Here is a 14042-nt window from a genome sequence, read left to right on the forward strand (position 1 = left end):
CGCAGCAGGGCTGGGAGCACTGCCTGCAGCTGGCACTGGGAGGGGAGAGAAGGGAGATAGAGGTTACGGGCTGCGTGAATCGGGGTATACTGAAAGCTCGATGGGGAACCAATGCTTGCAGCACATTACAGGGTAAGTCTGTGGCAGAAGGAAAATGCAGAAAGGCCGGGCCCTGAGTGCTCTCTTGTCAGAGGCTGGCAGCAGGCTCTGCAGCCAGGTTGCTGAAAGGGGAGGCCAGGGCTGTGGTGCAGAGCAGGGTCCCTGCCTCTAGGACGTGCCCCCAGCGAGCTGTACCTGGGCAGAGCCCTGCTGCCAGGAGGTGTCTGCAGGGCAGAGCTGAGCACCCAGCGGGTGGGATGGGGGCTGTGAGCTGCAGGCAGGAGGTGTGGGGACAGAGACCCAGCTGCAGGCAGGGACAGCTGCAGGCAGCAGAGCCCTGGTCAGGGAGTGAGAGGGAGCTGCTCCAAGAAACAAGGAAAGGGGACTTTTGAAATTTCTCTGCCATCCCTGCACTGCTGCTGTCTTCCACAGTACAGCCCTTGGTCTCTTCTGCTCCCCCAGCAAGGACCACCAGAGATATTGGCATGGGAACTTGTTCATGATTCTTCTTTGGAGTCAGTGATGTAGGGGATAAGTCAGGTGCAGCTCAGAATGCTGCACGTTCCGTCATGCAGATACATGAATTGAGGAAAAGCCTCCATGTCCTGTCATGACATGTAGGGCTGTATGTGGGGCTGTGAATGAGCTTACTCTGTCTTCAGGTCGCATTGTTTTTAGCGCATTCAGAACTTTTCCTGCAAGAGTTCTGCTGGGCTGCAGGCTGCCCCCCTCCAGGGCACAGCTCTGCCATCGCAGCTCTGTGCTATCCATGGAGAAGACACCTGACTGCTAAGGGCGTGTAAATGCTGCTGGAAATCTCTATGTGTTAGCTGCAGTGATCCCTCAGTGTTCTTTGCTACACGTGGAGAACTGAGACCATCCTCAAGGCCACAGGAGAGATTTGCACTTGGAAACTGGATTCCTTTGCTCTGCGCAGTGTGCAGGCTCTTCTCTAAGGGAACACCTGGGTATGATGGTATCTTTGAGCTCAAAGCGGTGCCAGTCCAGGGCAGCTGTAACCAGGACTTTGGGACAGGATAGCTGCCCTTACTCTGCTCTAAGGGACAGAGCCCTTGCCTCTCAGGCAAGATTTCACTTGAGTGCAGCAGTAATGCCAAGGACTTCCAGAGTCCCTTGCTCCCAGTGGCACCCTCTGGTAGCAAAAACCAGAGCTCTACCAAGGAACGTGCAGCAGAGGTTTTCCTGAAAGGGAAGCAGCAGTTCTGAGGTTTAACAAGAAACAGAGTAGGTTTTGCTCACAGGGTTGAGCCTAATATTTTGCTGTATTTCCCTCCTCAGACTGGTCCGCATGCCCAGAGGAATCTAATGTCCAACAGCAGCTCCATCACCGAGTTCCTCCTCCTGGCATTTGCAGACACACGGGAGCTGCAGCTCCTGCACTTCGTGCTCTTCCTGGGCATCTACCTGGCTGCCCTCCTGGGCAACGGCCTCATCCTCACCGCCGTAGCCTGTGACCACCGCCTCCACACTCCCATGTACTTCTTCCTCCTCAACCTCTCCGTGATTGACCTGGGCTGCATCTCCACCACTGTCCCCAAAGCCATGGCCAATTCCCTCTGGGACACCAGGACCATTTCCTATGCAGGATGTGTTGCACAGGAATTTCTGTTTGTCTTTTTGATGTCATCGGACTGTTCCCTTCTTACCATCATGGCCTATGACCGCTACGTTGCCATCTGCAAGCCCCTGCACTACGGGACCCTCCTGGACAGGAGAGCTTGTGCCCAGATGGCAGCAGCTGCCTGGGGCAGTGGCTTTCTCAATGCTGTACTGTACACTGCCAATACATTTTCACTGCCCCTCTGCGGAGAAAATGCTGTGGACCAGTTCTTCTGTGAAATCCCCCAGATCCTCAAGCTCTCCTGCTCACATTCCTACCATAGGGATCTTGGACTTCTCACATTTAGTAGTTTTCTGTTCTTGGGTTGTTTTGTTTTCATTGTTCTCTCCTATGTTCAGATCTTCAGGACTGTGCAGAAGATGCCCTCTGAGCAGGGACGGCACAAAGCCTTTTCCACATGTGTCCCTCATTTGGTCGTGGTCTCTTTGTTAATCACCACTGGTGTGTTTGCCTACCTGAAGCCCCCTTCTATCTTTTCTCCAGCCCTGGATCTGGTTGTGGCAGTTCTTTACTCTGTGGTTCCCCCAGCACTGAACCCCCTCTTCTACAGCCTGAGGATGCAAGCACTAAAGGATTCTATTTTGAAAGTGCTTTTATGGACATTTTTCAGGAATCATAAATGTCCCATATCTCTCCACAGGTGACCCTCTGTATCCATTCAAACCTTGTGTTGCCTTCTTTTCCATTATTATATTTTGTCTTGTTTTCATCTTTCATTATTTTTAACTGGGGTTCCGCTTTTCTCAATGCTGTGCTGCACATTACCAATACATTTTCACTGTCCCTCTGCCAAGGCAATGCTGTGGACCAGTTCTTCTGTGAAATCCCTCAAATCCTCAAGCTCTCCTGTTCACAGTCCTTCCTCAGTGAAGTTTGGGTTCTTATGGGTAATATTTTCATCGATTTTGGGTGTTTTGTATTCATTGTGCTCTCCTATGTTCAGATCGTCAGGGTCGTGCTGAGGATGCCCTCTGAGCAGGGACGGCACAAAGCCTTCTCCATGTGCCTCCCTCACCTGGCTGTGGTCTCCCTGTTTCTCAGCACTGCCATGTTTACCTACCTGAAGCCCCTCTCCATCTCCTCCCCATCTCTGGACCTGGTGGTGGCAGTTCTGTACTCAGTGGTTCCCCCAGCAGTGAACCCCTTCATCTACAGCATGAGAAACCAGGAGCTGAAAGTTGCACTGAACAAAGTGATTTCATTGACATTTTTCACTGCTAGTAAACTTCTCATTTGTCTCCACAACTGACTATATTCATGACAGTCCTGTGCATTTTATTATTATTATTATTGTTATTATTGTTATTATTGTTATTATTGTTATTATTGTTATTATTGTTATTATATTGTTGTTGTTTTTAAGTACCATTGTGATGTTCCGACACACATTTGACTTTGTCTCATTTAATTTGAAACATCAACCTGCTCTCTTTCTCTGTAGCCTGAATAAAATATGTGTACCACTGGGACTGAGCTGACTCCCTCATAGTGTCTTTTTGGTATGTTGCCTTCTACAGGCAAATGAGATGTCTGCAGTCTCCATGGAGGTAATGCGGACCCAGCAGGCACAGGGAAGGTGGGTCTGGAAAAGGATTCAAGTCATCCTCAGGAACAAGTGATTGGCACAAAGCTGCACCAGAGGCGGTTCAGACTGGACATTAGGAAACATTTCCTCACCATGAGAGTGTCAGACGTGTGGCGGTTTTACTCGGGTGGGCAGTCAAGCTCCACCATGGCCACACTCTCATTCCCCCTCCTCAAGTGGAAAGGGGGAGCAAATACGATGAAAAAGGCTCAAGGGTTGAAATAAGGACAGGGGGATCACTCAACAATTACCGTGATGGGCAAAACAGACTCAGAGTAGGGAGATAGTAAGTTTTATTGCCTATTACTAACAAGCTAGAGAATGAGAAACACAGGAAAGAAACCAAAAATGCCTCCCCACCATCCACTCTCTTCCACCTCCTCCCCGAGTGGTGCAGGGGAATGAGGGAATGGGGGTTGTGGTCATACAATAGCACTTTGCCTCTGCCACTGCTTCTTGATCACTCCCGTCCCCTGTGCTGTGGGGTCCCTCCCATGGGATGCAGTCGTTGGTGAACCAATCTGGCATGGGCTTCCCACAGGCAGCAGTTCTTCAAGAACTGCTCCAGATATGGGTCCATACCACAGGGTCCATCCCTCAGCACACTGCTCCAACCTGGGTCCCCCATGGGCAGCAGCTCCTGCCAGGTCACCTGCTCCTGCGTGGGCTCCTCTCCACGGGCTACAGGTCTGGCCCAGAATCTGCTCCAGCAGGGGTCCTCCACATGCCATAGCCTCCATCAGTTCAAGTCCACCTGCTCCACTGTGGTCTCCTCCACATGCTGCAGTGTGGAACCCTGCTCTCCCATGGTACTCCATGGGCTGCAGGGGGACAGTGTTTCACCATGGTCCTCACCACAGGCCGCAGAGGACTTTTGGTCCAGCGCCTGGAGCACCTCTCCCCCTTCTTCTTCACTGACCTTGGTGCCTGCAAGGCTATTTCTCGCTCCTCTCTCTCTCCCAGCTGCTGTGTGGCAGCATGGTTTTGTTCCTGTTGTTGTTTGTTTTTGTTTGTTTGTTTTCAACTTCTTAAATATGCTCTCACAGAGACACAAACAACATCACTTATTGGCTCAGCTCTGGTCAGCAGCACGGCCCTAACCTAACATGGGACAGCTTCTAGAGTCTTCTCACAGAAGCCATGCCTATGGCTCCCTGCTACCAAAACCTTGCCACATAAACCCATTACAGTGGTTCCTCTCATCCTCGAGGAAATACAACTGCCTGGATTTGTAAAGATACCTGGAAACCACTAGAGTCCTTGGAAAGGTTCCCTAGTCTTTCTGAGCATCAGACACAGATGTTGAACCCAGAGTGAGAGCTTAGCAGCTGTGATCCCAATCCAGCTGGGCCTACTTCCCACCGTGTGCAGCACAGCCAGTGTGCAGTCACCTCTTGGGCACCACAGCCTGCTTGGTCTGCTCATGGCACCACCAGCTCAGGGCCACATGGGCAGCATGGGGAGACAGCCAGGAAGAGCTGGAGAGGCGAGAGGAGGGATCAGGAGAGGTCAGATCGAAGCTGACCTTGTCTAGAAGTTGCCTCAAATACTGATGTTCATCTCATCCAAGATAAGAACTGGACTGTGGGTACCCTAACTTGTACTCCTCATGCAGAACCACATGCCCATGGCTTCCTGGTGTACCACCCGGCCTGAGCAGTGACTGAAGAAGGACTGGTGCCCTAACCTGCCAATCTCTTAATGCCCTTGCCCTGTGTGAAGAGAGTCTTGGAAAGCAAGGCTGGGATCCTGTGTCAGGGTTTGCATTGATGGAAGCATGAGCCAGCAGCCATGTGAGCTTCCTGCTCTCCTGCTGTACTTGTATGCAGCACATGTCCTTGAGACAATCAGACAGTCTCTCCCAACCCATGTGCTGGCCCTTACCCTAGAGATCACCCCCAGACAAGGTTCTTCAGCTCAGGTCCACCTGGAAGACTGAAGGGAAGCTGCAACCACAGGAGGCCCCAGAAGAGAATCACAGAATCATAGAATGGCTTGGGTTGGAAGGGACTTTAAAGAACACCTAGTTCCAACCCTCCTGCCATGGGCAGGGATGCCATCCACTAGAACAGGTTGCTCAGGGCCTCATGCAAGCTGGTCATGAACACCTCCAGGGATGGGGCATCCACAACTTCTCTGGGCAACCTGTTCTAGTGCCTCACCGTGAAGAATTTCCTCCTAATCTCTACTTTAAATCTCCCACTTTTAGTCTAATATCATCCCTCTTTGTCCTCTCATTGGCTGCATGAGGAGAAGGTCACTCTCCATCTTTTTTATTGGCCCCTTTAAAAATTGAAAATGAGGTCACCCCTGAGCCTTCCCTTCTTCAGGCTCAACATTCCCAGCTCTCTCTCAGCCTTACTTCATAGGAGAGGTTTTCCAGCCTACTGACCAGCTTCGTGGCTCTCCTCTGGACCCAATCTAACAGTTCAACATTCTTTTTGTACTGGGGACCCCAGACGTGGATGCAGTACTCCAAGTGGGGCCTCACAAGAGCAGAATAGTTTTTCATAGCTGGTTCCTGAAGTACAGTGGCAACAGCAATGCTGAGTACAACTACCAGATCAGTCTCACATCCAATAATTTTATCATACCATAGGCCAGTGTTACACATTACAGCAAAATAATAACCTTAAACCAGCCCCCAGAGATGATAAACAGTACCACAAGGAACACTCACAGTTTGCAATGTGCTATCCAACATAATTCTGACATCAAACACATCTACAACCCTGATCCCCCAAAAATCAACATTGATTTCAGCAAATAATAAGCTGATCTAATGCTTATAACTATTTTATTTTAATCATTATCTCTACCCTTTGGGCCCTACATTATGTGCCAAAGGGAGTGTTGTGGTTTAACCTGGCTGGCAGCTCAGCACCATGTAGCCGTTTGCTCCACACTTTGCCAGTGGGATGGGGGAGAGAATAATTGGGGAGAGAAAGGAAGGCATGAAGGAAGGCATGAAGGAATGTATGAAGGAAGGCATGAAGGAAGGAAGGCATGAAGGAAAGCATGAAGGAAGGCAGGAAGGAAGGCAGGAAGGAAGGAAGGAAGGAAATCTTGTGGATGGAGATAAAGACAGTTTAATAGTACAAAAAAATGAAAGGGAAATAATAATAATAAAAATGTTATTATTGTTGTTGATGATGATGCTGATGATAGTAGAATGCACAAAGCAAGTGATGCACAATGTAATTGCTCGCCACCTGCTGAAAAATGCCCAGACTTATTGAGGCCAGGGCAGCCACTGGCAAGCTGAACCAATGGGTGATGCTGGTTGCACTTTTGTGAGGGCAGATTTAAAAAAAGGGAAAAACCTGCTGGGCAACAGCAGCTGGGAGAAGGAGGTGTAAGAAATAGCCCTGCAGACAACGAGGTCACTGCAGAAAGAGGGCAAGAGGTGCTCCAGACACCAGAAGTTCCCCTTCAGCCCATGAAGAGGCCCCTGGTGGAGCAGGCTGTCCCCCTGCAACCCATGTGTCCCATGGAGGAGCAGATCCTGATGCTGCAGCCTGTGGAGGAGCCCACAGTGGAGTAGGTGAATATGGCCTAGAGGAGGCTGCGGCCCATGGAGTGCTATTGCTGAAGAAAACTCCAAATCTTGGGACCCCAAACAACCACTCAAAAAATATTTACTTCCCCTTTTTCTCTTTGAAGAAGGAGAGAGTGAATGGTGGTGGAGAAGGTCACCTGTGTATCAGGGTAAATCCACCATAGTACAGGCACGGGAAGGGTTCAGCACCAGAGCTATGACCATCCAGAGATGGCATCTCAGCATCTAGGACATGCTCTGCCAGCCTGGCTGCACAGAAGAGAAGGAACAGAGGTTCCCCTGAAAGAGATCAGTACAAGGGGAAGGTTTGATTTCCAACAGAGGCATTTCTGGCAAATTCCTGAGAGGCCTGTGGGAGCTGCAGGCCACAAAAGTGTCTGGGACACTGGACGTCCTTCCTCCCAGAGATCCCAGATCCCAAAGAGGCACAAGTTCCAAGGGAAAACTTGCCCTGGATTGTCCCCATCACGAGGAAGCTGAGCCATGCCCAGAGGAGCCCTGGGGCTCAGGACACCCCTAGCATCAGGACCCAGGAATCTTGACTGCCACATTGTCCCCTGAGCCCAGAGGGGAACTTAGGAAATGCTCTTGTAGTAGCCAACAGCCCTGTTCAGCCTCCCCCCAAAGCCCAGGACTTGCAGCTTTGGACAGCTGACAGCCACTGGGCCAGCCCTTGGGAAGGGGCTCCTGACACCCTCACCTTTGGAGGAGAGCTGCCGGAGCACCTGGAACATGGAAATCATGTCAGAAGTGATGGTCACCCTCCAGCAGCCCTCCATCTCGCTTGCTGCTGGCCCTCAGCTCAGGACAAGGGATGCCCGCCCTGGCTCCTCAACCTCAGCTCCTCTGCAAGGTGCCCCTGCTCCTCCGCCCGTCAGCGAGGGTCGCCCAGTGCAAGCTTGCTGCCTGCTGACCCCACTCCTGGCCACAGAAGGACAGCGCTGGGGAGCACCCAAGCAGTGCCCAGCAGGGACCAGGCCTTGCAGGGAAGTGCTGGCACTGCCGCTGCTCCAGTGATGATATCCTGGTGATGCAGGGCATCCCCCTGTGACATCAGACCGTGTCATTTGAAGGCCTGTGAGGTCAGTAGCAAGGAGACATATTTTCCAGCATTTCTTGACAAATCCACCAGGAACATCTCCAAATAGTGGCAAAGCCCACGGAATAAAGGAAGTGGAGCACTGGAGTAGTCCCTGCTGTGTTCTTGTACTAAGATACCTCTGCTTTTGGGAGCTCTCCCAGGAAGGTAGGGTTTGAGTCTTGCCCTGGGGCTGGGCTTTTTTCAAACGATGGGAGTGAAGGCACCTGGGATGCATTATATGTGTTAGGATGCATTAGGATGTGTTATATGGAGGGAATTGCAGCACATTCCCGAGCCTTCCTCCCCTCATGTCCCACAAGGCTCTGTGCTCTGAGAAGATCTCATCACCCTCGCCCAGGACATCCCCCCTGCCATGCCACAGGCAGAGGTGGCACACGAGGGAATGGCAAACTTACCTTCAGCACCTCATGGTAAGGGAGAGGGGTAGTGCAGCACTGCAGATGAAGGGGAGAGTAGGGAGAACAGCTTGGACAGATGCAGTGCACTCTTTAATGCTGACACAGCTTCCTTTCAGTGGGGATCCAGCTCCTCCCGTCTGTGCCCCAGGCCGAGGGCATTAGGGCACATCTGGGCTGCAGCACCTCAGCTGTGGCACAAGGGCCAAACTCAGACTTGTCCCAGACCTTCTGCCCAAGACCCAAGACATGCAAAGGCTTTCCAGCAGGGCAGAGACCTGCTGCCGTGGATGGCAGATGGCCATAGAAGGATGAAATGAGGGACCCCAAGGAGGGCAAGCCTTGGTGTTCCTAAGGCCAGAAGGAAACAGGCCTGGGCTGTGCTGCCCTGACAGCAGAGGGCCTTTGTGGTGTTGGTGCAGCCCCGAGGGCCAGTGCTGGAGCTGAGGCCGATCTCCAGGCACGAGAATGTGCTGCTGACAATGTCCTTGGCTATGGGCATCCTGTGATCCAGGGACACAGAAAAAATCACTGTGTCTGGATAGTACCATCAGAGTGATTAACGGGTGGGGATGAGAAGCAGCAGCAGTGTTTGCAAGCTGAATGACATAAATGGAAACTCTGGTGTGAAGTGCCTCATATCTGTGCACTGCCTGCCTCTACCCGATAGAAGTGGGACAGACCTTGGCTCTCTGGGAAGCAGTCACTTGCTCATAAGCACCACGTCTACCAGAGATGCCCTCAGGGGTGCCCTCTAAGTACCAGCTGTGAATGGCCAGAGCTGTCCTGTGGGTCCTGTGCTGCCCATGTCAGCTGCATGCTCCAGTGGTGCTGGGCAGCGTTGGCATCTCAGGTAGCACTGCAGGCCTGGAAGTGGCTTTAAATGGAGCGACTGCCCCGAATTTCATTAGGCAATATAGGGATGTCCATGAGACAAGTGCCGTTACAGTCCCTGGAGATGGAGGGAAAACCAGATGGAGAAGAGGGAGAGAGAGACTCAGCTCTCCCTGTGGCACAGTTCTCCATTGGGTCAGGTGGATGCCTCTACAGGCTGCCCTGAGCCTACTGAGGAGGGACAGGTTTAGTTGTCCTAAATGGGTGCATTTGCTGTCATTTCAGCTGGCCAAAGGCATTCCTTACCAGCCTCCAAGGGGATGCCCCCAGGTGCTGCCCTGTCCCTCAGGGTACCTCCATGAGAGCTTGCAGATGCCTGCACGTACCTCTGCCCCCTGACATGTCACTAGGCATTTGCAACCCCCTGATTTCCTCCATCTCCATTAATAATCCTGGAGATGAGACAAGGAGCTCACCTGCAGGTGCCCATGTGGTGCACACCTGAAGTGAGGGCAGAAGAATCCCAGTTCCGGAGTGCCTTGGGTAGGCATGGGTGTGAGCTGAGTGCCCTCCTAGCAACAGGATTAAAATCCAGCATGAGATGTCTTAACGGACTCTGCTGCCTGACTTTTTGGAGAAATGTACTTGTTGTCAAGAAGTGTGCATGCCCAGCTGAGGGAGGGAGCCCTAGGGATTCCTTCAGGCTGTTTGCCAGCAGGTTCCCCTGCAGCCCCAGGGCCATGTGCAGGGAGCCTGGTGAGGGGCAGAGCAAGGGAGGCCTTGGGCTGGGCCTCTGCTGCTGAGCTGGGCCGGGCTCCTGGGCCCAAGGGGAGCTCCTGGCAAGCGGGCAGCGCTGCAGAGAGACAGCTCTGCCCAGGAGCAGCTCCTCTGCACAGCGCAGCAGGGCTGGGGGCACTGCCTGCAGCTGGCACTGGGAGGGGAGAGAAGGGAAAGAGAGGTTACGGGCTGCATGGAATATGAGAGTACTAAGAGCTCAGAGGAGGAGAAATCTTGCTAGCACATAACATGGTAAGTCTCTTTCTGCAGTGTATTGCACATGAGTATCAGGGAAGGTTTCCAGACTGAGAACTTCCCGTAGAAGATCAGGTCAGATGCACTTGGTATTTCTTTAGTGTGGAAAAGCACAAGCTCCAGCCCAGGGGTTCCCTGCCATAGGGTCATTGTCCAGGCCCCGAGGGCTCCCTTGTCGCAGGCCGGCTGCAGGCTGTGAAGCCAGGGCTGCAGGCAGGGGTGTCCAGGGCTGTGGTGCAGAGCAGGGTCCCTGCTGTGCCCCAGGGGCTGTGTGCCGGGGCAGGGCCTCTGCCGCCTGCCAGGCTCAGCACTCAGCCTGCCCGGGGAGCTGCCCAGGGCACTGCGGGGAGAAGCTGCGGGTGGAAGGAGCCCCCCCGGCAGGGCAGGGTCCTGCTGCTGGTGGGAGGCTGCTGCCTGGGGCAGCCTGCTCACAGCTGCACAACAAACCAAGGCAATTTCAAAGGGAACTTCACTCTCATCTTTCCTTAGCCTCTGCTTTCAGTTTTCTCTTCTTTTGGCTCACTAGGAATAGAAATAGAAGCTGTTATTTCCTGGAAGAGCCTAAGACTCATACACCACCAGAAGGAGGTTTAGAAGAATCTCCAGAAACTCTTTCCTGCCTCTCAGCCCATAGAAAGCTCCACCACCACAGGTGCAGTGTCAGCAGGGTCGGTGTGACCTGGGCTCTTGGACCTGCCCCCAGCGAGCTGCCCCTGGGCAGAGCCCTGCTGCCAGGAGGTGTCTGCAGGGCAGAGCTGAGCACCCAGCGGGCGGGATGGGGGCTGTGAGCTGCAGGCAGGAGGCGTGGGGACAGAGACCCAGCTGCAGGCAGGGACAGCGGCAGGCAGCAGAGCCCTGGTCAGGGAGTGAGAAGGAGCTGCTCCAAGAAAATTTATGGCAGGGGGGATTTGTGTACTTCCCTCCCATCCCTGAAGCGCCAACGCCTTCTCATAAACTTCTTGGCTACTTTTCTCATCCAGCCATGTCATGGAAATTTTAACACGAGTTTCTTTGGAATCCCTAGATTTTGGGAGATGAAAATTCATCTGTAGCTCAAAATCTGATGATGATGTTCCTAAGTGTTAGTTCTGTCCATAAATAAAAATCATCCATATTTTCTCCTAAGTGTTGGGTCTCAGAGAAATGCTATGTGGGGAAGGAGCTGACTCTCCCTTCAGTACATAGGCCATACAAATGCTGCTGGTTGGCTGCATGTGGGCAGCTGCTACGATCCCTCTGTGTCCACGGTGAAAAGCAGAGAGCTGAGATCCTCCTCAGGTTTGGGTGATCCACCTCAGAGATGGGTGAGGGGTTTGGAGATCTGCCCTTTGAATCTGTCTTCATCTCTTCACAGCAGCATTATGGTTCTTTTTAGGGGATTACCTTAGTGCAACCATCCTCCAGAAATTCCTGCAAAGGGCAGCTGAGACCAGGACTGGCTGATAAAACAGCTGTCCTCACTCTGTCCTGAGAAACAGTCCCTTTGCCTCGCAGGACCCCCAAAACTACCTTATTGGGGAGTACAAACACCAAGGTTGTGTGCATAAATGCACCCCTCAGATGAGGTGGAGAAACTAGAAAATACCCCCAAAGCCTGGACAATGGGTTTTCACAAAAATGTTGATTTTTTTTTGAATTTTCAGCAAGCATTCTGAAATTAGTTTGATACCTCATCTGTATTTAATACAACAACAGCCCATGTCCTCATTTACATAACTGCGTGGGTCAGGACTGCCTCCTCCAGCGCCCTACTTATCCCAGTGGCACTGGAATCAGCATCAACTAGCACAAACAAGCTCTTGTGAAATGGACCTGCAAAGATCTTCCTGAAAAGGGAGAGGCAGGAAGGAGGATTGTATAAGAAATTGAGTAGGTTTGATCACAGAGTTCTGTCCTAATGTTGTCCTGATTTTCTCTCTTCAGACTGCCCTCTATACCCAGAGGCATCAAATGTCCAACAGCAGCTCCATCACCGAGTTCCTCCTCCTGCCATTCGCAGACACACGGGAGCTGCAGCTCCTGCACTTCGCGCTCTTCCTGGGCATCTACCTGGCTGCCCTCCTGGGCAACGGCCTCATCCTCACCGCTGTAGCCTGCGACCATCGCCTCCACACTCCCATGTACTTCTTCCTCCTCAACCTCGCCCTCCTCGACCTGGGCTGCATCTCCACCACTGTCCCCAAAGCCATGGCCAATTCTCTGTGGGACACCAGGGCCATTTCCTATGCAGGATGTGCTGCACAGGTCTTTCTTTATCCCTTCCTGATATCAGCAGAATATTCTCTTCTCACCATCATGGCCTACGACCGCTACATTGCCATCTGCAAGCCCCTGCACTACAGGACCCTCCTGGACAGGAGAGCTTGTGCCCAGATGGCAGCAGCTGCCTGGGGCAGTGGGGTTCTCACTGGTGTGCTGCACTCGGCCAATACATTTTCCCTGCCCCTCTGCCAAGGCAATGCTGTGGACCAGTTCTTCTGTGAAATCCCCCAGATCCTCAAAATCTCTTGCTCACACTCCTACTTCAGGAAAGTTTGGGTTCTTCTGGTTGGTTTCTCTTTAGCATCCGGGTGTTTTTTTTCATCATGCTTTCCTATGTGCAGATCTTCAGGGCCGTGCTAAGGATGCCCTCTGAGCATAGCCGGCACAAAGCCTTTTCCATGTGCCTCCCCCACCTGTTTGTGGTCTCCCTTTTTCTCAGTACTGCCATGTTTGCCTACCTGAAGCCTCCCTCCATCTCCTCCCTATCCTTGAATGTGTTGGTGGCAGTTCTGTACTCAGTGATTCCTCCAGCAGTGAACCCTCTGATCTATAGCATGAGGAACCAGGAGCTCAAGGTTGCTGTTAGGAGAGCAATTTCACAGATGTTTCCTAAGAATGATTATTTTCCCTTCTTTCTCCAGAAATGACTTTCTGCATATCCTCTTGCAGTCTTGATCCTTGTATTATTATCATTATAGCTATTGTTATCTTCAGTGCCACTTGCATTTATAATGTTCTAAAAAAAAAAAAAAAAAGAAGTCATTTATTCATCATCCTTTTACTGAGGAGGAACTTCCTTTTTGTACATCCTTTTTTTGTACTTCCTTTTTGTACATCCCTTTACTGAGGATGTACAGTAAACACTGCTCTGTTTACTGTTGAGGTTCTGTAAAAGTCTGTCTAAAAGCACATCATCACTGACTCATCTGTGTAATAAAATGGGGTGTCCCCAGTGCACTGCCTGAAGATTTGGCTAGTCTTTCAAAGCTGGTGCCAAGATCAGGGCTGTGTAGCTGCTCCCTGGAAGGCCTGTTGCTGCATGGATCTGGGAGAGAAATAGGTCATTGTGTGAGCTGTGAGAGACCACAGGTAGGATTTAGGAGCAGCCTGTTGGTGTCTGATGACAGTGGAGATGGTGAAAGGTCACTGAGATACAGAGCCATGACCGTCCCAAATGTGGCAGGGCAGAGGACAGCCTCCAGGACACGAACGTTGAGCTGTGTGGAGAGGCCAGGTGTTCTCCATGGGCAGCATGTGCCCAGGGCAGGCAGTGACTGGAGGCCAAAAAAGAGAGAAAATGCCCAAGATCTTGTCACAATTCCTGTGGGATTCTGTGGAGTACCAGCATGCACAGGGAAGGGAGGTTGCAGAGAGATTAATGTCACCCTTACAAAGTTATCACCAGCTGGATCTAGAAAGACACCGGGAAACCCCTAGTGTCCTTGGCAATGTTCCCTGCTCTTTCTGAGCACCTGCCAGAATGACAGACCATAATAAGTGGGATTAGCAGCACTGATCCCAACCCAGCTGGA

At 51.8% G+C, this 14042-nt stretch overlaps 1 protein-coding gene across 1 annotated transcript; it reads left to right on the plus strand.

The window, feature by feature from the left end:
- Window positions 1-1425: 1425 nt before the first annotated feature.
- LOC137847375 (olfactory receptor 14A16-like) lies at window positions 1426-13157 on the plus strand. The gene is made up of 5 exons (XM_068665655.1): window positions 1426-1990; window positions 2596-2933; window positions 3259-3288; window positions 12172-12795; window positions 13152-13157. The coding sequence occupies exons 1-5, from the start codon at window positions 1426-1428 to the stop codon at window positions 13155-13157; spliced, it is 1563 nt and encodes a 520-aa protein (XP_068521756.1).
- Window positions 13158-14042: the final 885 nt, after the last annotated feature.

The sequence above is a fragment of the Anas acuta genome, chromosome W (genome assembly GCF_963932015.1).
Source record: "Anas acuta chromosome W, bAnaAcu1.1, whole genome shotgun sequence".
In the NCBI taxonomy this organism is placed as follows: domain Eukaryota; kingdom Metazoa; phylum Chordata; class Aves; order Anseriformes; family Anatidae; genus Anas; species Anas acuta.

Coding starts and splice junctions, on each gene's coding strand:
- LOC137847375 (XM_068665655.1), top strand. CDS start 1,426: ATGTCCAACAGCAGCTCCATCACCGAGTTCCTCCTCCTGGCATTTGCA. Junction 2,934..3,258: donor TGAAAGTTGCACTGAACAAA/GTGATTTCATTG, acceptor TGCCTTCTACAG/GCAAATGAGATGTCTGCAGT. Junction 3,289..12,171: donor TGTCTGCAGTCTCCATGGAG/GTAATGCGGACC, acceptor TTCTCTCTTCAG/ACTGCCCTCTATACCCAGAG.